General features: G+C 52.9%; 1 protein-coding gene across 11 annotated transcripts in view; it reads left to right on the top strand.

Moving 5' to 3' along the window:
• The window catches only part of RAP1GAP2 (RAP1 GTPase activating protein 2), a 225,421-nt gene that overhangs the window by 194,710 nt on the left and 8,333 nt on the right, over window positions 1–22,378 (top strand). For 10 of the 11 annotated variants that reach the window (XM_023244673.2, XM_019817338.3, XM_045045366.1 and 7 more), the window contains 9 exons: window positions 1,674–1,829; window positions 6,928–6,999; window positions 7,520–7,606; window positions 8,982–9,116; window positions 16,642–16,779; window positions 18,417–18,538; window positions 20,903–21,016; window positions 21,248–21,365; window positions 21,857–21,983. In XM_023244673.2, coding sequence (XP_023100441.1) covers window positions 1,674–1,829; window positions 6,928–6,999; window positions 7,520–7,606; window positions 8,982–9,116; window positions 16,642–16,779; window positions 18,417–18,538; window positions 20,903–21,016; window positions 21,248–21,365; window positions 21,857–21,983 — 1,069 coding nt within the window. The remainder of the gene's footprint in view (window positions 1–1,673; window positions 1,830–6,927; window positions 7,000–7,519; window positions 7,607–8,981; window positions 9,117–16,641; window positions 16,780–18,416; window positions 18,539–20,902; window positions 21,017–21,247; window positions 21,366–21,856; window positions 21,984–22,378) is intronic. The other variant, XR_002738272.2, reaches the window with a different exon arrangement.

Below are 22,378 nucleotides of genomic sequence, written 5' to 3'. Positions count from 1 at the left end.
GGTATCTTATTGTGTTGATTTGTATTTCCCTGATGATGAGTGATGTTGAGCATTTTTTCATGTGACGGTTGGCCATCTGGATGTCTTCTTTGGAGAAGTGTCTAATTCATGTCCTTTGCCCATTTCTTCACTGGATTATTTGTTTTTTTGGCTGTTGAGTTTGATAAGTTCTTTGTGGATTTTGGATATAACCCTTTATCTGATATGTCATTTGCAAATATCTTCTCCCATTCTATCGGTTGTCTTTTAGTTTTGCTGATTGTTTCCTTCGCTGTGCAGAAGCTTTTTATTTTGATGAGGTCCCAGTAGTTCATTTTTGCTTTTGTTTCCCTTGTCTCTGGAGACGTGTTGAGTAAGAAATTGCTGCAGACAAGATCAAAGAGGTTTTTGCCTGCTTTCTCCTCGAGGATTTTGATGGCTTCCTGTCTTACATTGAGGTCTTTCATCCACTTTGAGTTTATTTTTGTGTATGGTGTAAGAAAGTGGTCCAGGTTCATTCTTCTGCATGTTGCTGTCCAGTTTTCCCAGCACCACTTGCTGAAGAGCCTGTCTTTATTCCATTGGATATTCTTTCCTGCTTTGTCAAAGATGAGTTGGTCATACGTTTGTGGGTCCATTTCTGGGTTTTCTATTCTGTTCCATTGATCTGAGTGTCTGTTCTTGTGCCAGTACCATACTGTCTTGGTGATTACAGCTTTGTAGTATAGCTTGAAGTCTGGGATTGTGATGCCTCCTGCTTTGGTTTTCTTTTTCAAGATTGCTTTGGCTATTCGGGGGCTTTTCTGGTTCCATACAAATTTTAGGATTATTTGTTCTAGCTCTATGAAGAATGCTGGTGTTACTTTGATAGGATCGCATTGAATATGTAGATTGCTTTGGGTAGTATCGACATTTTAGTAATATTTGTTCTTCCTATCCAGGAGCATAGAGTCTTCTTCCATTTCTTTGTATCTTCTTCAATTTCTTTCATCAGCTTTCTATAGTTTTCAGTGTATAGATTTTTTACCTCTTTGGTTAGATTTATTCCTAGGTATTTTATGGTTTTTGGTGCAACTGTAAATGGGATTGATTCCTTGATTTCTCTTTCTGTTGCTTCATTGTTGGTGTATAGAAATGCAGCCGATTTCTGTGCACTGATTTTATATCCTGCAACTTTCCTGAATTTATGAATCAGTTCCAGCAGTTTTTGGTGGAATCTTTTGGGTTTTCCATGTAGAGTATCATGTCATCTGTGAAGAGTGAAAGTTTGGCCTCCTCCTGGCCGATTTGGATGCCTTTTATTTCTTTGTGTTGTCTGATTGCAGAGGCTAAGACTTCCAATACCATGCTGAATAACAGTGGCGAGAGTAGACATCCCTGCCTTGTTCCTGACCTTAGGGGGAGTTGTCCCTCACCTTTTAACCATCCTCCACGAGCCCCAAGTCAGGGCTCTGCATGCTTTGGAGCTCAGTAAGATATGCTTGCTAGCCTCTACCTAATATCTTAGGTGTCTCCCCCAGTTTTTCTTTTTGGTGGCTTCTAAAGATTGAAAAAAAAAGCCCCTGGAGAGGTAGGTCTCAGAGTTTCAGGATTTATATATAAAGATAGAATAATGAGGAATTTCCTGTATAGATCTATCCTGTTTTCAGGATATTCCATGCTGACTTATAACAATGGAACACTTTTCTGTTTAGCTCCAGAGAAAGAGACACATTGGGAATGACATTGTGGCCATCATCTTCCAAGAAGAAAACACACCGTTTGTCCCAGATATGATTGCCTCCAACTTCTTACATGCCTACATTGTTGTGCAGGTCGAGAATCCGGGCACAGAGACCCCATCCTACAAGGTGAGGAGAACGTTGGAGGAAGTGGTGGGCCCAGGCACTTCACCACATCTTATGGATTTAGTTAAATCAAGGACCACTAGTTCTCACTGGCTCCTCGGGTCATTCTCCAAAATGGTACTCCTAGTGTTGGTATGATCAGTTTTCTAGAAATCCTAGGTTTCCGTGATTTGGGAGCCAAGAGGCCTTCCTTATGAGGTCATATCCTCCATCTGGCTGCTTCCAGGTTCAATAGCATCCAACTCAAGGGTTGAGAAGCCCCCAGTGCCTCTGTTTGGAATCTGGTAATGCCATTGGCTGGACTAAGGCAGAGCCAGGGGAGAGGAACAAAAGAGAGGAGGGTGGGGAGGACTATCAGGAAAGGGAAGGGAAGAGGTGTGGTAACAAGGGGAAGAAAGGAAAGGAGAAATGTTTATGGAGACAGCGGTGGAGAACAGGGGGTCCGGCAGACCCTGGCCATGGGGTGGGCTCTTCTTGTTTAGCTGTTCTAGAATAAACCATTGGTCTTAATTTGAAGACTCCCAGGGAGGGGGTGTTGCAAGCACCTGAGTCTAAGTCTGAATCTAAGCCTCCAGATCGATAAGTGGTCTTCCAGGTTGGCTCAGTGTCCTCCCCGATGCAGGGAGGCCCTGGCAGCCCTCACCCTGCCCGTTCCCGATGGCTGTGCCACCAGCCCTCCGCTCCCCTCCCCTTCTCCATGAGAAACAATTCTAACCTCTTGGGCAACAGTTTCTATCTCACCGGTGCTGGGGGCTCCAAGGGAGATAGACTGAGGCAGGGTCTTTAAGGTGGATGTTAGTCTTTGAACCTCTTGTGGATATACGCAGAATGCTTATGTGCAAGATGTTGCGTTCATGTGCTTCTTTGCATATTAGGGGGAGAGAGACCAAAGGTGAGATTCTCAGAGGGCTCCCTGTTCCCCAGAAGTGTTAGGAACCACGGTTCTAAGGGAGAGGGAAATGAGCCTGTCGTTGCCAATGGGAACTTGGAATGATCTGAAAATGGAGTAACTGTGTAATAGCTTAGGCCAGTGCTGGTTCCTAGGGCTTACAAAGCCCAAGTGTTTCATGGCCATCTTCATGAAGTATCAACTTTGCTTGAAGATTTTGGAAAGGAAAATAATGTCGTATAATTATTACATCAATAGAAACCCACATATTTGAGTGCAAAATGCACATCAACTTTAAAAGCAGATATGAGACTACAAACAAAACCCCACACTCTCTCCTACGAGGAAAGCTGACTCTTCTGTCCCCATGTTCATGTTGATGTCCACGCTCCTCCGTCATTGAGCACTTTCAGCTTTTCGGCTGAAAAGTTGCAGAAGCCATGTTTTGGGCATTTCCTTGGAGGATCACCTTCTTACACCAAAATGGGCATTCCCTTCAAACAGCTGTTTGATTTGTTGATGGAAGCAAGTTTATTCATTCAGTGCCCCCTGTGTGCTGGGGGTGGGACACGTGGAAGTGACCTACAGGGAAGGGGGAGAGGGCCAGTGAGTGCAGTTCAGCCACCGGGCCACTCAGACAGCCAACTGACGCTCTTCACAGCCAGTGGAGGCAGAGAGCCGCTGGGTAGGATCCCCGAGGTAAAGCTGTGTGGTAGGAGGGCTCCCAGACGCTGCCAGGCAGTCATGTGCGAACGTGTGGCTTGTCTGCTGGGCCTCTGCTGGCAGAAGAGGCCTCTCGTGGAGGTTTAGTATTTGTTTTTAGCTCCTGATAGGAAATGGAACTCAGCTAACTGGCTTCTCCACTTTCTCAAGAGCTTAGTGGGGTGGGAAAATGCAGAGATCCAAAAAAACACCACTCCCCTCCCCCCCACCTCCAGCTTTGATGCCTGAAGTCTTTACCAAGGCTTCTCAGCCAGAGCCCACGGTCCAGGGAGAAGCACTGTCCGCAGAGAGGGTGGCAATAAGCAGAGAAGCAGGACCCACAGGGAGAGCCGTGCTCTGTCCCCAGGCTTTGGGACTGTGTGGTCCACCTGCCGGGCAAACATCCAGGCTGGAAGGCAGACCTGTGAATGGGGCTGGGGATGCAGGGCGGGGGGAGGGAGGCCAGCCTTCCAACATGCTCCCCAGAGCTCTGTCCATTCATATTCCCAGCAGCACCCCAGGTGATGAGAAGACCCGGGAGGACCTGGTCAGATTCCTCAGAGGGTCCAGGGTGAAATGGGACTTTCACTGACCTCTGCAGACTTAGGGGCTATGGCAAAGGAGGGTGAGATATCCCCAGGGGCTGAACAGTGTCCCAGGAGGCCTCCACTGGAGAGGATGAACAGGAAAGAAAAAGAAATAGAGGGAAGGACAGGGGTGGGAAGGTGCAGGAAAGCCCCCCAGACCAAGAGGCTCAGGAGCTGACGGTTCTGGTCCCGGCCCTGCCTCTGACTGCTGCATGACCTTGAGCCAGTTCCTTCCCTCTCTGGACCTCAGCTTCCATCTGTGTGAAATGAGGAAGTTGGACTAGACCAGCTCTGAGTTCTTCCAGCCCTGACATGCTGCGGGAGGGGAAGCGGAGTCAGGGGTTGGGGGAGTTGAGGAAGAGGGGTGTGTGTGTGTGTGTGTGTGTGAGAGAGAGAGAGAGAGAGAGAGAGAGGGAGAGGGAGGGAGAAGGAAATGGTTGAGGGGAACTCTCTAGTATTTCAAGTGTCCTTTCTTAGGTGTAGGTCAGCAGGGGAAGTAAAAAAACAAAGCCCCAGGTAACAGGTTACCCCATACTGGGTGCTTGCTCTGCACCAGGCACTGTGATAGGCCCTTAGAAGCACAGCCTCCTTGAACCTTCACGAGCCCCTGGTCAGGCAGGGTCTCTTGTTAGCCCTATTTTACAGGAAGGAAATTGAGGCTGAGAGCCTAAGCCACTTAAGGCTGGAGGCCACAGAGCATGGAGGTGGGGAGCTGGAGTGTGTCCAGGTCTGCCAGTGGTCTTCACCACTGAGCCGTCAGAGCAGGTGGGAACTTGGCTCCAAAACTCAGGGGTGCATGAAAGGTGATGTCAGATGATTTTTCAGACGGGAATTTTGTCCCTGTCCTGCCCGGATGGAAGGGAACTCCGGCTGAACCGTTACTAGAACTCCCTCTTCCTGTCTCAGGTCACCCTGCCCCTGATTCCTGAAGCCCGGCAGAGGTCTCAGGAATCCTATGGGAAGCACCCCACTGGGGAGGGGTCCTGCCTGTGTACCCCCTTCCCCTCACTGCCGATCTGGTGCCTGGGCAGCCTTCCACGGTTCTCCAAGGCTTCCAGGCCACACTTGGCCGTGCATGTCAAGGTGGGAGCCCTTGGAGGCTCCCCGCCTCCCTGATGTATCCTTGAACTCACACGCTCCAAGCCTCCTTCTCTTTCCAGCCTCGAAAATTCTCTTCCCCACAGTACCTGCACCTCTCTGTCAGCCCTGCCCTGCCCCCTGCTGGGAGGCCCGCACTGAATTTAGAAACTGAGAAGGTGGGGCCGTGTTCTGGCAGCTTCTGCTTTCGGCCCAGCAACCCACCTGTCCTCAAGAGGAGGGAACAGCAAAGCCCCGGGCACTTTGTTGGAAAAGGGGTCAGGAGAGGGAACACAGTGGGGATAGAAGATGTATCACCCGGAAGGATCCTGTCCCCTGCTTTTCTGACATGGCTGCTGTGGTGGGCTTATCTGACCAAGAGACTCGGCAGGTTGAAGAGCATGTCTGAAGCGCCTTACCCAGTCAGCACAGACCACTCTAGAGCAAGCCTGAGAAGGAGGGCCATAGGGGTGGGAAGAGGGCGGAGGGCCTGACCTCTGCCCCCCCCCCCCACCTCAGTTCCTGTGCACAGTGGGTGGTGGTGGGGACTGTGTTTGGCAGCTGGAACCAGCCAGAGATCATGTCAGCTGAACACACACCATTTCCTAATTCTGGGCACGCAGACAGCCTTGAGCTTGGGGAGAGAAAGCAGTACTGACCAGCTCTCTCCCGCTGTTTCCTTCCAGACCCTGGCAGGGCCTTCCCTTGGCCTGGCTCTGAGCTGCCTGCTCACCCGGTCTGGCAGACTCTCTGCATCTGCCCTGCTTCATAGGCCAGGGAGGCTGGCAGCACGCCAGGGCCAGGCTCACGCCAGCGGCAGTCTGGGAAAGGGAGAGGGCAGAGTCTCTAGAGAGGCCTGCAGCCTTCGGGCTGAGAGCAGGTGAAACCAGGGCACGTCCACGCAGGGAGGGCATCTGGATGTGCTGGGCCTGTCCCGAGGCTGGGACACCCCTAGGCAGAGCGCCTGGGTGCTCTCACTCCTAGTTCCTGCCTCCCCAGGCTGGCCGGAAGTGGACACCACACCCAGAGCCTGGGGCACCCTGTGCAAGAGCACCGTGATGTCCCCCTACCCACAATTCCCAGCCTGGGCCCTGGCGCTCTGTTGGTTCAGGGCTCACCCAGACAGACTGTCTAACCCTGTGGTGGGGCCGGGGCTCCCAAACACTAGTCCACCAACTGCACGAAAGCTTTGTGGAGTGTTTAACAGTTGCGGATTCCTGGCTCCGCCCCAGAGCTTGTGATTCAGTAAGTTTGGGGTGGAGCCCATGCAATCGGTATTTATTTTTTAAACACTTGAAGTGATTCAGGTTTGGGAGTCAGTGTTGTGGGAAAAGGACCACAGAGCAGGACCAGGAGGTCTGGATTCCCTGGTCATCTCTGTGGCTAATCACCTGTGTGCCTGAGGGGAGATGGCTCCCAGTCTCTGGGCATCTGTGTCCCCATCAGTAAGACAGGGTTAACGGTTCTCCCTTTGTCTTCTCCGTGGGATTAATATCCATTCAAATGAGGCAACGAGATAAGTCCTCCTGGGCACTTGTACTGCGTTAGAAGCAGAGTCCCAGGCTACTCCTCAGTCCTGTCTGGTCATCTTGCCAAACTTGTTTCTGGCCTTCAGGAATGTAGATGAGAGCATGTGGATGGCTCTGTGCAGCCGGCCCCACTTCTAGGAACAACGACTTGGGCCATGCTGGTGATGGCTCATGGGAGTGTTGGATTTGAGTTCTGGGGAGGGGAGGGCAGAGGACTGCTCTGGGTGGTGGGCTTTCCTAGGGCCAGGGCTTGGAATGCATTATCCTCCTCAGCTTGGATCTCTTCCCTCCTGGCCCACACCGAGACTCTGTTTCAGGTGTCAGTCACTGCACGGGAAGATGTGCCCGCCTTTGGCCCACCTCTGCCCAGCCCTCCTGTTTTCCAGAAGGTAAGAAACCCCTTTCTGCTCTTCTCTTATCTCAGGCTCTAGGTTTCAGCATCTGAGTGGCCGTGGCTGGAGTGGGGCCGGATCTGGGCTGGGGACGTTAGAAGCGCCTTAGGCAGGCTTGGGAGAAACTCCTTACTTGGGGTCTCTCCCCTCCTCTCCTGGTGCCGCCAGCCTGGCCTAGTACAGTGCCTCTTCTCACAGTGTTTGACGCTGGCTTTGCTTTTCTGCTAGAAGAAACATTTTTGTACCTATGCCTCAGTCCCAGAAGCCTTGGACAAGAATTGCTTTCAGTCATGGAAACGCTGGGGCAAGGGGTTGATTTCCTGGGACCAGGAGAGCCGGTTTCCACATTGGCATCTTAGGTGGGCCTGGCCTGGGCTAGAAAATGACCGAATGTCAGAAGGAGGCCTTTTAGGGACTCTCCTCGGACCCTCTGTTCTGCTTACCTGTTGCTGTGGCTGAAAGCCCTTTCAGCAACAGCTGAGGCTGAGAGAATCCCAGAGCTTCATGTCTGTTCCAGGGCCCGGAGTTCAGGGAGTTTCTGCTCACCAAGCTCACCAACGCAGAGAACGCTTGCTGCAAGTCGGACAAGTTTGCAAAGCTGGAGGTGAGAGCACTGTTTCTGGAAGTCTTCCTCCTGCCTTCCTGGCTGCTTTCAGCCGGCCTGTCCCGGGGGTCTTCTCCTGGGGGCTGCTCAAGGTGCGGGGCACTGTGTTTGGCCCTCTAAGCCTTCAGTCCTGCGTTGATTTGGGAACTATTTCCTCTTGTGGAAACTTCATGCGAACTTCAGGTCTAACCAACCATGCACCAGTCATTTATTGAGCACCTACTGTGTGGCAGGCTCTGTTCTATTCCCCGTGATACCGGGGTGAGACATAGTTTCTGCCTTACGGAGCTTTTGGGCTGGTGGGAAGAGACAGGTATGATATAGTGTCCACACTGGGCCGTGATGGAGGCCAGCACAGGGGCTGTGACTGCTTCTGCCCATGCAGAACTGGGACGTGTTCAGGGAAGGCTTCTTGGAGGAGGTGGCCCTTGACCTGCTGAATCTGGGTATCTGACAAGGCTTCTGCCAGGAGGAAAGTTCGAGGAGGGTTATTCTAGGCATGGGAAATAGCATGAGCAAAGGCCGGGCAGATCAGAGCATGACTTTTGAGGGAGCCCCAGAGGGTTTGACATGGCCTGAGAGAAGGACTCGTGTGGGGGTGGATACTCAGCTGGAGAGGTTGGTTGGGTCAGGTCAGGAAGGGCTTTGCACTTTAGAGGTGATGAGGTACTAATACAATACTTAGGAGAGTGATGGTTTGCTTTGCATATTAGAAGATGACCCTGATGTGACAAGAAGGGCAGGTTGCCAGGGAGGAGGGCAGGAAGGGTGGCAAGTCAGCTATTACAGGAGTCCAGGACACATGGTGACAGCTTGCTTGCACTGGCCACAGGAGGAAATGGTTTGGGGGCAGGGTTGGGAGGACTTGATGGAGTCCTGTATTTGGGTGGGACGAAGTGGAATTCCAAGGCGGCTCTTGGGCCTTTGGCCTGGGCTCTTCACCTACCTGGGGATCATTGGAATGAGGTCTTTTAGGACCTGCTGACCTGGAAGTGCCTGCAAGGGTTGCTGCAAGGGCTAGTCCTGGTACGCGTGCACGGCGCCCCCTGGAGGTTGTATCCATGGCCCTGGTGCACGGTCCGGATGGAGAAGGGCAGTTGGGTATGCGGCTGTGGAGCCGGGGGCAGAGATCTGAGCTGGGACTCGGCAGGGTAGAGCTGTGGGATGGCTCGAGGAGAAGGGGCAGGGGGAGAGAGCAGAGGCCAGCCACAGAGCTTTGGTATTGACTGCAGTACTTGTGAGCACGGAGCCTAGCCAGGCCTGAGGTCCACACTGTTAACTGGGACGCTGGCGGTCAGGTGTCTGGAGCCCTGGGGAGAGGGCGCATCTCTGTCCTCGGTGCCAGCTCCATCGTCCCCACCCTCTTTTCTTCTAGGACCGGACGAGGGCCGCCCTTCTGGACAACCTTCATGATGAGCTTCACACCCACACACAGGCCATGCTGGGACTGGGCCCAGAAGAGGACAAGTTTGAGAATGGGGGCCATGGGGGATTCTTGGAGTCTTTTAAGGTACAGGCACAGGAGCGGCTGGGGATTGTGTATGGTGGAGGTGAGGGTGGGGCAAACAAAGGAAGGGGTCCAAGGTAAGGTCTTTGGGGTCCTGACCCCAGAGCCCAAGTGCCAGGATTGCAGTGTTGGTAGAGGGCAGGGGCATCGGGAAGTGTGAGCGGGCAGAGCAGCCAGCAGTGTCTCTGGCGTCTTCTGCATCCTTCCTTGATTTGGATTTTGTCTCCTCCTGGCCCAGGAGTCTGAGAAACAGGGACAGGGAAAGAGTTGTCAGCAGGCAGCAGGAGAGGAGCCAGCACAAACCAGGAACATTACTGCCTTCAACTTCCTCCTTCTGTGGCTGAGGATGAGGAGTCCAGGACAGGATGATAAGAGCCAGGACAAGCCTTAGGGGTCTGTAACAGCCAGTGTGTGGTACCGCGATGGTCCACCTGGCAGGGCGTTGGAGGACCCAGCCAGGGCCGGTGGGACGGAGTTACAGGCAAGTAAATCTCTGTGGACTTTGCAAAAGGAAGAACTTTCTAACGAGAACGAGCTGCTAAAAGAAGTAGTGAGCTCGCTGTCCCTGGAAGTATTCAAGTAGAGCTCGGGCAGCCACTGAGCTAGTGTGAGATACAGGAGGCTTATCATCACGTTTACTGAGCGTTTTTGGTCCACACAGCTCTTACGTCCAGCATCTAGCTTGACCCTGGCTGTATTCGTGTGTAGTCAACAGAACGAGCCTTGTTATTCCTACTCACGCGTGAGGGCACAGGCGAGAGGGGCCGCAGGACTGCTCAAAACCTTACACCTACTTAGAGGTAGAGAAACAAACTCAGCCTTTCTGGTTCTTAGGTTAACATTCTGCCGGATTGCCCGTTGCAGAATGACTTGTCGAGCTGCCGTTTTGGGGGCAGTATGTGTGGGGTCAGGGTGAGCCCTGCCTGCGTTAGAATCCCAGCTCGGTGTGATCGTGGGCACAGTCTTTAAAGTCTCTGAGCTGCAGTGTTCTCAACGACACACGGATGATCAATCGGACCTCTGGAGTTGCTGGAGGAATTCACTGAAATAATACGTGGAGAGTGCGCGTTGCCTGGAACACGGTAAATGCTTGGTGAAAGCGTTAGCTATTATTGCTGCGTCAGGTGAAAACTTACTGTGCGCCAACCCATCTAAAGCCTCACAAGTGCCCTCTGTGCCCTGTGAGGAAGGCTGTTATGATGGGGATAATAACTCATTTCCAGTTTTATTAATTGTGGGTGTAATTTTTCGTGTGAGGAAATTAAGGCTCAAAGAGACAAAGTAATTCGAATCCGAGTGTTGAGTTGAGTCTGCTGGATCGCAGAGCCCGTGTTCTACATGATGCTGCCTCTGGTTCCAGACTCGGTTAGGATTACACCCACGCCAGCCTGGCCTGGGCAAGCCTGGGGTCTGTCCCTGGCGGCCCGGCGGGACCGCAGAGAGCAGGGCATGGCTCCGCTGGCCCTAGTCGGGCAGCTGCCGAGATTCCTCCCAGGGGCGGGGGCGGGGCGGGGGGGGGGAGCCGAGCTGCTTGTCCAGGCTGGTGGGAGATTCCTGGGGCATCTGTTTCAGGCCTGATGGACAGCAGCAGCCAGGGTGAAATAGGAGAAATTGGAGATCAAGAGCAGAGGGGCATGAGGGAGAAGGGGGGCAGGGGAGGAAAGAGGGAGCTAGGTCGGCTAGCCCGGCAAGAGAAGGGGGAATGTGAAACCCAGGAAATAGGAAAACTTTTGTAGCACTGCCCCTTCATCATATCGAGCACATCACAATGCTCCCACATCCCGCAGTAAAATGTAATTTGTGTATGGCTTAAGCTGCAGGTGACTAGCTAACATAATGTGATATTTTGTAGATTTTAATGAAGCGTTTGTTTTGCAAGTTTCTTTCTGTATTTTGAAGCTCACAGTCGGGTTTTTCAAGTTTCAACTGTTTTTATTACCTGGGAAAGCTCATAGACTGTGCACACTGCCCACGGTGCCTTTGGATAAAATGGTCCAGCAGCTACATGCAGGTTGTGGGTCTAAAGGAGGGTGGCTCCAGGCCTCTTGCCCAGTCACCTGCCTCTGGAGGAGTAGCAGTTGATCTGTGTTCGACTCTGGTGGGACTGACTGAAGAGGTTTCCCACAGAGAGGAGGCTTCAAGATTTTAACAGCTAGTCATCTTTGATCGAGTAGTCCAGGATGTTTTTCTTTTCAACCCTTAATCCTTCCACCTGTGGGCTGGAGACATCTGCTTGTGCATTCTGCTTCCATGCCCGTCCCGGAGGCAGCGCTTATGGAGTATGGGAGGGGTTGTCACGGTCGGTCACGCAGAGTGAGCCTTCAGAGCTCTGACCATTATGATGAACTTTTTTAAAACCCTGAGTTGGGAACAGGAGCTCTTTTACTCTGTTCCTGCCACCATTATTATCCTCTTATCTCCCAGGCTGTGGAGGCTGGAGCTGGGGGCCAGCCAGGAGCAGCACGGAGCCCAGCGGCCTGGAGGTTTGTGATGTCTGGGCCAGGCCCACGGTCTGACCCAGCTCGGGAAACCGCCTCTCGTCGTCGTGCTGTTTCTTCACGCACTCCTGGGGTGGTGCTGTGGCATCAGAATTATTGGCATTCCTCACGGAGTTCCTCACCTGCGCCTCTGGAAAGAAGTGGTGCACAAAATGATCCCAGAAAGAAAAGTTGTGTGTTTTGTCTCCTTCTGGTCAAAGGTCTCATCTCGTGTGGAGACAGTTGAGAATTCTCAGGGCTAAAAGCAATCTCAACCATCCATCCCCTTGCCTCTCGGGACCATTCTCCCTTCCACCCCGCTACAGAGCAGTGGCCCTCTGTCCCTCTGCAGAGAAGCAGACCCACCGCTGCCCTAGGTCATGCTGCCTGGCACCTCACACCACGTAGAATAGTTCTCCCTTCTTACCTCGGTCCCACTGGCTGTACTTCAGGCTTTTCTTCCGTGAGAAACAGAACAGTTGGTCTATGGATGTCCAGACCTGCTTCTCAAACTGAGTGCTGGGAGATAGTCTCAGGAATCTGCCAGTTCTACAAACACTTAAAAATTTTGCATTTTCACTTAGATGATAACCTAAAAATATACATATTTCCAATTATAGAGACCAAACTTTTGCAGCGAAACTCTCAATTAAAAGACATTTCTGTGGAATAGGAAAGCATATTGTATATGCGGTCCGTGGAACCACTGCTGTGGGGGTCTGTGGATGTATTCTGGGTCTTGCAAGAATATTTTTCTTTATAAAAGAGCTGTGGGACGCCTGGAGGTTAAGTGTCCAATTCTTGATTTCGGCTCGGGTCATGATCTCATGGTTCCTTAGATCAAGCCCCATGTTAGGCTCTGTGCTGACCATGCAGAGCCTGCTTCGGATTCTCTCTCTCCCTCTCTCTCTGCTCCTCCCCAGCTCATGCGTGCGCTCTCTCTCTCAAAATAAATAAACTTTAAAAAAAAAGAGTAGCATTAAAAATGAATAAAAATGAAAGAGCTGTACATTACTCAGCTTCCAAAAATATTGATCTCTGGACCATTGTTTCCAAATGCCATTCTCAGCCACTGCCAGCTGTTGATGAAGCTATTATTGGTCTGTAATGAAATGAAAAGAAAAAGTAACGCTCCTCGGAGGCACCTGGGTGGCTCAGTTGGTTAAGCATCCAACTCTTGATTTTGGCTCGGGTCACGGTGTCGCGGTTCGTGAGAGCGAGCCCCGCCTGGGGGCCCTCTGTGCCCCTCTCAAAATAAATAAAACTTAAAAAAAGAAAAGAAAAAGTAGCACTCCTTGATGTAGCTACGTGATATGTACACAAAATACACGTAAGCCACATTTTGAGAAACATTGAGCTGGCCCAACCACCCATTAACCTTGTCGTGCAGAAGGGAGAATGGAGGACCAGAGAGGAGAGGGTCCAGTGGCAGAATGGGGACCCCCCAAGCAGGGACAGCTGCTTTCTCCAGCCTTTGAGAGGTGGTGATAGTTAATGCACTGGTGTGATACGTATGACCCCTAGTGGCAGGAGAAGGGCAGGAGGCTGCAATTTCCCAGGCAGAGTACCCGCAAGCAGGGGCAGCCCGGGTGTTTGTGGATTGGAGCTCCGGTCTATGGAAGGGGGAGGGGTATTTCCTTCTCTTGTCAACCTGCATCCTTTATTTGCCCTGCTAGAAGGACAGAACACCCCATTCCAGTCCTCAGTGTACCTCCTGATGAGGAGTGTCTCAGGAGGCAAGCGGTTAGCATCTTTCTCTCCAAGCACCCCTCCTTTGTTGCTTGCCTTGTGCAGCTAGGCACGTCCGCCTTAGCGCTCGTGTCTCTGCCTCGTGTCCCCTAAGTTTGTTGAACCGAAGCAACTCGCAAATCCCATTTAGAATCATGAGGAAGCACAAACCCCTAAGGAAGCAAGGCTTGTGGTTGGCCCAGAAGAGACTTGCTCCGTGTATAACACTAACTGGTAGCTCAGTCCCCTGCCTAAATGAAGCGACATAAGCAGATAGAGAGAAAGTGCTACCACCTCCCCGCCCCCACGAAGGGAGAGCTTGTTCAGAAGTAAGCCGTGAGGTGAGCTGAGGGCTGGGAGACCGTAAGGAGGGACCCTGGAACCGGCGGTGGTTAGCCGGGAGGAGAGCACTCTCTGAGGGCACTCGTGTCCTCAGACAGTTGAGGGACGGTTGTGTGAAATATGGAACAGACTGGTCTGAGATTGAAGAACAAGTAAGATGCCAGCCCGGTGCACAGAAGGCCTTTCCAAGGGTCGGGCTGTCCCTTGGAAAGCAGTGAGCATCCTGTCCCTGGGAGGATGCAGGCGGAGGGGGAGACTGTCTTTTCTCTTCTCTACCCTTTCCTCGCTCTCCTTCCTCCCCAGTTTGAGAAGGCTGTGCTTCCAGCTCCACGTCAGATTGAAACGTAAAACACTTCAGACCACGTCACTGGATGATTTTGTCCAAATCCAGCTTTGTTTTAAGGCTTTGGGGCAACCGTCATGTCTCTGACCTTTTGTCCCCAAGAGCAGGGAAGGAGAGCCGGGCCTGAGAGAGCAGGTTGCACACCGGGTATTGGGCACCCACGGTCTCACGTCCTCCCCACGCAGGACCGTCCCCACGTTGTGCGGACGAGGAGGCCATGTATCAGAGAGGTTCATACACTGTGTTGGGAAGACCAGAATTCAGACCTCTTTCTGTTAGCTTCAAGCAGCAGATGGCCACCCTGCACATCCCTGGGGTTCCCTGTCAGCCCATTGTCTCCTCAGATTTATCTTGTGGACGCAGACAGCGGCACCAAGGGCATTTGAGGAGAAAACGTCTTTCCTGACATTGACCTTGGAGACTTTTTTTGAAGAGAGTCGAAAGCCCTTGGTTTCTGATCACCGTTAGTCCATCAACCAGTTCCGTTATATGTTCAATCTGGACAGCTCTTTGGGAGACCGGGACCCTTTCATCTGGAGCCCAGGGTCCTGGATTTGGGTCCCTACTCCATCTCCCACCTGCAGCGACCTTGGGTGATCGTTTGCCTTTTGGGACCTTTCCTATCAGTGCCTGTCCTGTCTGCATCTCAGAGTTGTAGGGATCCAGCGAGTTCATGTATACGAAGCCCAGTAGACCAGATCCCATCAAACCACATCAAATGTTTCTTGGAAAGAGACCCGTGAGGAGGGCATCAGAACATACACGATTAGCTGACACATCGTCGTTGATGACGGTGGTGGTGGCGGCAGACCCACAGGGATGTCATGATGCTGAGATTTATGGAGCACTTGACTCACTTAGGGAGGTTTGCTGTTTATCCAGAGACACCTCAGTGTGGTGCCACACCATTCCTAGCCTCGGTTTTCCAGAGGGCGTGTGACTTAATGTTGTCTTTGGGCGATGAAATGAATAGAATGTACTGGCTGGAAACAGTTGCTAGGCGATTCTGTTCTGTGGTCTAGAAAGGGAGAGAGAGATGATGTCCCTCAGGCAGTGTCTTTGACTCACACAGGAGAGGCTAGATGACATCAGGGGTAAGAGTCTGGTGGGCTCTGTGCCTCATTTGCAGAAATGGTTCGTCTCCAGAGCATTCGTGTTTGCCAATGGCTGTCTTTCCTGAATCGGCTTTCTGCATCCATGCCTTTGTCCTTCTAAGTCAGTTTTCTGAAGCTAAGTTTCTGAGGACCTCAGCCTGGTTTCACAGTAAGGAAAACCCACGAGCCCACTTAGCAAGGGCTCTTGAGGGGACTCATGGCTCAGTGTGGTCCTTGGCATCTGTTATCCCGGCTTGTTGGCTTCATCCCGCAGGCTTGGTCTCTCATGGCCCCAAGGTGGCTATGGCAGTTTCAGGTGCAGAATGTCACATCTCTTTTGGAAATCCTTTAAAAAAATTTTTTTTTTAATGTTTATTTATTTTTGAGAGACAGAGAAACGCAGAGCACGAGCAGGGGAGGGGCAGAGAGAGAGGGAGACACAGGATGCAAAGCAGGCTCCGGTCTCTGGGCTGTCAGCACAGACGCGGGGCTTGGACTCACAAACTGTGAGATCATGACCTGAGCCAAAGTCCGACGCTTAACCGATGGAGCCGCCCAGGCGCCGCTGGGAGTCCTTGAGGAGACCTTGCCCCACAGCTCCCATCAGACACCCCTCATACCCCACCGGCAAGGGGATAGGTTATGTGACCACCTTAGACTGATCATGATACGCCCTTGTCCCGTGGAGGAAGAAGGGAAGTTGGACCAGACAGTGGCTCTGCAGTGAGGAATATGCTAGGGATGGCATTTTTATGTGCATAACTCATCATATCTCCATTTGTGTATCTTGGCGTATGTTGGGGTTTATATCGAGGCCCTCTGTCCTACTACCTATTAGCTGGGTGCTCCTGGTCGGGTCACTGAGCTTCTCTGAGCCTTACCTGTGAAGCGGAATGGAGGGCATCCACACGGTGGGCTTGTCGGGAGGATACATCTAAAGCTCTTAGAGAGCCTGGCGCGTCATAAGTCCCCAGTAAACACGGCAACTCTTCTGTTTGTGTGCTTCCTGTGTGCCCGTCCCTGTGTCAGAACCAGGAGAATTACAGGAGAGGAGTCAGAGAAGTGTCAGACCTGACCTCTGCCTCTAAGAAGTGTCCAAGTCGGCTAGGGAAACAAGACGTGTTCCTAGAATTAGGGCAACACTAAAAGACCCAGGGCCTGTGGGAGTGCTCCCTCTGTGTTAACTAGCTGTCCTCACTATGGCCACTTCTCTTGGTGCTGGTTCCAGAACAGCAAAGACCTGCCGAGTGGTCCGAGCGAGCATTGTCACCTCCCAGGCCCGTCCCTGTCAAAGGCTTAACGGCCTTGATTTTACCTGTTCCTGTCTGTGCCACGCTGTGACAAGCCCCTGATCATCCTGGGTGTCCCCTCCTGGACCCTTCACTGTTTGCCAATGTGCCCTTTGCTCTTCGGTGGCCCTGAGTGGCCTGAGTGTGCGCCAGTGTGCACACGCTGAGGGCTCTGTCCACAGACCCCACCAGGAGGGCAGGGGCATCCGGTGGGCAGGGCTCCAGCTCTCAGGCCCCTGTCTCTTCTCCCCACAGAGAGCCATCCGTGTGCGCAGCCACTCCATGGAGACCATGGTGAGCAGCCAGAAGAAGCAGCACAGCGGGGGCATCCCCGGCAGCCTCAGTGGGGGCCTCTCCCACAACAGCGTGGATGTCACCAAGACCACCTTCTCGGTGAGTGCCACAGGCCCCCGGGGCAGCATGCGGTTCCTGGGGAGGGCCCCCCACCCCAGGCCCGTGAAGGATGATGTGTTCACCCAGGCTTGGGCCAGGTGGCCTGAGCAGGGACGGGGCAGATTGAGGCTGTCTGGGGGTGACCCTAGGCCCTGCCTGTGAAATGGAGCCTCCATTTCAGTTTCAGTTTGGGGGCACTTTTCTCTGCCCAGAGGCTGGGGACCCAGGAGCGGTGTCCTTGCTTTGTTATTAATGATGACGGTAGTCACCCTTGGCTTGCTGTGCACCAGGGACTGAACTAAGTGGTTCATAGACCTTATCTCATCTGATCCCTCTAACAGCTCTTAGAGGTAGAAATTGATGTGCTCTCCATTTCGAATTTGAGGAAGGGAGGCCCAGAGGGGTTTAGTCACCTGCCACAGGTCACCTAGTTAAGCTGAAAAGCTGGGGTTTGAATGCGTGTCTCCCTGATCCAAAGTCTTGGCTGTTAATCACTGTGTATGCAGTTCCCAAGGAAAGAGCCTGCTGTGTCTGTGGGTTTGGGTCTGGTCTGTTTGCACCAGGGACTGGCCAGGCGAAAGAACCACATAGTTGGTCCTTTTAAAAAGCAAAGGGACTTTGCATTCGGATAGAGTAGGGTTTTCTTTTCTTTCCTTTTCTTTTTCTTTATTTTTTTTTTTTTCCAGATAGATACCCACCATGATACTAAGGACTAGTATTGTAAGTGGTCTTACATAATTCATTTAACTTACCAGATATTTCATACTATTGTCTTGTCCCACCCAGAAGGTCTGTGGAATGAGCAGGGCAGGACAATCATCCCCATTCTGTGGGTGAGGAGACGGGGGCCCAGAGAGTTTGGCTACTCACCCAACGTTGCATAGGACACAAATGGCAGAAGTCGGGGCCTGGATTAGAGGTCTGGAGGGCTCTAAAGGACGACTGCAGTCCCTGCTCCTCAGTCTCCCACCCCTTGCTCCTCCCCCCTGCACGTAGCTGAAGCAGAGTCACATTCTCGGCGGTTCCCTTGGCCCGTGGGTGCCTGTGGATCTGGTTCTGCCGCTCTCATTCTGTCTTGTTGCTGAGACACTCAGCTTGGACCCCGTTACTGTGAGGAATGGATGGAGAGTCAGAGCCGTGGGTTCTTGTCCTTGTCCTTATGGTGATTTGCTGTGTGACCCTAGCCCAGTCCCCTCACCCCTAGGCTCCTCAGCTTCCTCACTGGTAAAGCTAGCGGTTGGACCAGGTCATTCCCCGGGCTCTCTCAGCTTCCTGGTTCTCAGTCTGTGACCCCATGAATCATCCTGACCTTCTCAATGTGCTGGGCTCTCCTGATCACGGCCCCGACCCCTTGTTCCTCCAAGAATTGTGGTCTTTGGTGATTATTACCTGGGGCCACAAGGTCTGGCTTAAGAACACAGGAAAATGGGCTGCAAATGGCTTGAGTCTTGGGGTCTCAGCTCCTGTTACATAGATCCTCGCCTTCCCAGCTGTCTTGCTGTTTGGTGGGATCCCCTCCAGACTGGTTGGGGGGTTGCACAAGCTATTTGTAGACCAGAGATGGGTGGGGGGTGAAGGGAGGGAGACTGGGGTCTGGGGTGGGCCATGAACACTCATGTTGGTGGTTTCATCGGCAGCCTCCAGTGGCGGCGGCAGCAGCCGTGAAAAACCAGTCGCGGAGCCCCATCAAGCGGCGGTCGGGACTCTTCCCCCGTCTACACACGGGCGCTGAAGGCCAAGGCGACGGCCGGACACGATGGTAACTGTCCAGTGAGGGGTTTGTGGGTCCTTCCACCGCTGCAGCTGCCAGATGGCCAACCTCAGGGAGGGCTTTGCGCTGCTTCGGGAGACGGCTTCCTTCTAACCTTGGTCCCCACTTCAGGCACCTGTCTCACTCTGCTGTGTCCACTGAGGCAGATTTGGCCAGTCTCTGTGTGGGACCTTCCAGAATTGTCCGTGTCGCATTTGGACCCAAACTAGAAATGTTGCTTGGATTCTTTCTTTGCCTCCTTTTCCAAAGCTCACTCAAATGTTCCCTCTTATGGAAGGCTTCCCTGCCAAGACAGTTAATTAACTTTCCTTAGGCTTCTAGAATGTTTTCTGTCTTTTTAAAAGCAGCTCTTATACTGCATGGTATTAACCTGTTCTTGCTCATTGTCTTTCTGATCCTTTAATGGTGAGACCATTTGCCCTTTAATTCAGCAAGTAACGTGTCTTGAGTGCTTGCTACATGCTGGGGTCAGTGCTCCAGCAAGAGCTACAGGAGGCACAAACCTGCCTTCCAGAAGCTTACAGTCTTGTGAGGGAAAAGGAGGCATTTAGGTTGTCTGCCTGTCACCCCGAATGGTGACCCCAGGACCCGAGCTTGGGCATGCAGGATGAGGGGTGGGTTTACAGAGGGGGATGAAAAACCCTGTTTGGAGCCAGTACATGTGAGAGTCCTTGTGGCCTGCCCAGCAGAGAAGTGCAGAATTCTGAGTGGTCAGGATGAAAGTCTTGAGCTTAGGAGAGAGGCCTTGACCGCAGAAGGGAGTCAAAGATGGATCAATGAATATGGCCACTCAGGGGGGTGTATAGAATGCCTGGGGGACACCAGCATTTAAGGGCAAGGGGAGAAAGGGAGGGAAGATGAGAGAGAGAAAGCCCGGAGGGGAGGGATTCCAGGAGGGAGAGTCCACAGTGTCAATGTGCAGAGAAGCCCTGCACTGTGACCCGAACCCCTGCTTGGGTGGACAATTAGGAGGTCATTAGCAACCTCATTAAAAGGGCATTGAGATATTCATGCTTCTTGGGTGGCTATAATCAAAGAGACACATAATAAGAAGTATTGGAGAGGATATGGAGAAACTAGAATCCCCAGGCATTGCTGGTAGGGGTGTAAACTAATGCACCTGCTTTGTAAAATAGCTTGGCAGTTCTTCAGAGAGTTAAACTTGGGGTTATCATCTGACTCGGCCGTTCCACTCCTAGGTAGAGACTCCAGAGAAAGAATACACATATCGACATAAAAACCAGCACACAGATGTTCCTGGCTATTCGTAATAGCTCAAGGTGGATAAATAAAATGTGGTATATCCATCAATGGGATACTTTTTTTTTCAATGAAAAGGAGTTGAACCACTGATACGTGCTACAACTTAGTTAACCTCGAAAAGACTATGCTAAGGGAAAGAAGCCAGTCACAAAACACAACACGTTGTGTGATTCCGTCTCTGTGACACGTCTGGAAGAGGCAAATCCATAGAAACAGCAAGTAGATTAGTTGGTCGCCAGGGGCTGGGGGGAGGGGGGGATGGGGAGTGATTAGGAGTGGGTCTGGAGTTGCTTTATGGGGGTCTCAAATGTTCTAAACTTAGATCGTGGTGATGGTTGTACAACTCTGTGAATATGCTAAAAACCACTGAATTACACACTTTAAGTGGGTGAATTGTACGTGGATGGTATCTCAGCAAGGTTGCTGTAAAAATAAAAGTGCATTGAGGACGAGGCCAGCTTGTCCCCAACAGGGGGCGCAGTAGAAATCGTGGGTGTCAGTACATGGTCTTTGTTAAACTACAGGAGAAGGAAGCCCTCGGGCCCTTGGCCGAGAGTAGCCCGTTTACCAAGGTGCCATTCCCAGCATAAAAGGCCACCTTGTCACACGGGATCCAGGGAGCTCATATTGTGGTCTGTGTGAAGGGTGTCCCCTGGACTTATGCACGGTGACCCTGCCCACACTGCCAAGGAGTCCACGTGCACTGGGTTATTTGCCTGCTGTGGGAGTGGATGTTGTAGACCTCACTCCATCCCGCCTGTGGCCTGTTCTTGACTTAGAGCTCTGCCAAGGTGAGATGGCCAGCAAAAGTGGGGAGTGGACTTGGGCTCAGGAGCATCAGCGAGTTCTCTTGCTTGATAGCGCTTGGCTCATCCAAGAGCCTAGAATAGCCTGATGCAGCAGAAAACCCCACTCTCCGTTGCTGTCTGAGTGGGGCTCAGGGAAGTGGCGGCTGTGCGCTGGTAGGCATGCCGTGACCCCTCAGGCCCATGGGGCTGAGAGCCTGTTGGCTGTCCTAGGCCTGGGGGTGGGGTGGAGGCTTAGGGGCCAGTCCCATGGCCTCACCCCTCTTCATTCCTGTTTCCTTAGTGACAGTGCATCCAGCAACCCCAAGACCCCGGATGGTGCACACTCTTCTCAAGAGATAAAGTCTGAGGCCTCATCCAATCCCAGCTCTCCGGAAATCTGCCCCAACAAGGAGAAGTAAGAGAGTGAGGGTGGGGGAAGGGCTGACTTTAGCCACTCGGAGCCCTGGAATATGCTCTCTGCTGACAGCCAGCATTTTTGCCTTGAGAATTCTCTGGAAACGTGAAAGGCAACAGGCAGGGGCATGGGGAGGCACTGGCGGGCCAGCTCAGTCTCTGCCAGGTCTGCCCTGCCGGTGAAGGGGGTCTCACTGAGTGACCGGGGCCTGCCCCACTCCTGTTCCCACAGGCCCTTCATAAAGTTGAAGGAGAACGGCCGAGCCAACATCTCCCGCTCCTCCTCCAGCACCAGCAGCTTCAGCAGCACGGCGGGGGAGGGCGAGGCTATGGAGGAGTGTGACAGCGGGGTAGGTGTACCTCCATCCCGCCCTGGGGAGCAGGGCGGGGCGCCCTGGGCCCAGCCAGACCCCCGCTGTATGCATCAAACTAACTGCTGTGGGAAGAGCCCCACCCAGGCCCTGTGGGTAAAAGGGAAGGTAGGGAAGCAAGAGGTGGGCCAGTCAGCCGTCTAGGCTCTCTGGCAGCAGTGGCTCGGGGGGGTCTCCGCAGAGGGGCACCGGAGTGGCAGCAGGGGGCCGGAGGCTGCACTGAACGGTGTGTGTCCGTGCCCTGGGGCTCCTGGCTGGAGAGGAGAGGGCCGGTGCTCTGTGTGGCCAGGCCATGGGCACTTTGGGGGCAGGGTTAGGGGCGGCAGAAAGAGCAGGTCCAAGTGTGCCAGTGGGAGGCAGTGACCGCCCTGAGCTTGCTGGGGACCTGTGGCAGGCCTGCCGTGGCGCAGGTCACCCTGTGGTGCCGCTGAGGACGGAGCTGGCCCTGCTCACCCAGCCTCTCTCCCCAGAGCAGCCAGCCGTCCACAACCTCACCCTTCAAGCAGGAGGTGTTTGTGTACAGCCCGTCCCCGAGCAGCGAAAGCCCCAGCCTGGGGGCGGCCGCCACCCCCATCATCATGAGCCGGAGTCCTACAGGTCAGTGACGTCTGGGCATGTGCACCATGAGGCTGGCGGGGGGAGGGGGCAGGGGCTGTGTCCTGACCACTGTTCGTGGGCGTGAGCCCCAGCCACGCTCAGTCAGGCGGTTTCCGCTTCGGCCCCAAAGGGTGAGGCCCTTGAGCTCTGCTAGCCCGCTTCATCTGTTCATCAGCCTTAAGACACCTGTGTTCTTATTGTCTCCTTACTTGTGGGGAAACTGAGGCTCTGAAAGTGCAGTGATTTTTTTTGGTAGAGAAGTTGGGATTTGAAAGCCGAGGCTCTCTTGCCCCACCCCGTTACTGATGCCGGGTGCTTCTGCCACGCTGTGACCTTGACAGTGCAAGGTTACGGAGCGGGAGGAGTGTGACAGGCGGAGGGGACCGCACATGGTT

The sequence above is a fragment of the Felis catus genome, chromosome E1 (genome assembly GCF_018350175.1).
Source record: "Felis catus isolate Fca126 chromosome E1, F.catus_Fca126_mat1.0, whole genome shotgun sequence".
Taxonomy (NCBI): domain Eukaryota; kingdom Metazoa; phylum Chordata; class Mammalia; order Carnivora; family Felidae; genus Felis; species Felis catus.
This window is presented reverse-complemented; position numbering and strand designations above follow the sequence as displayed.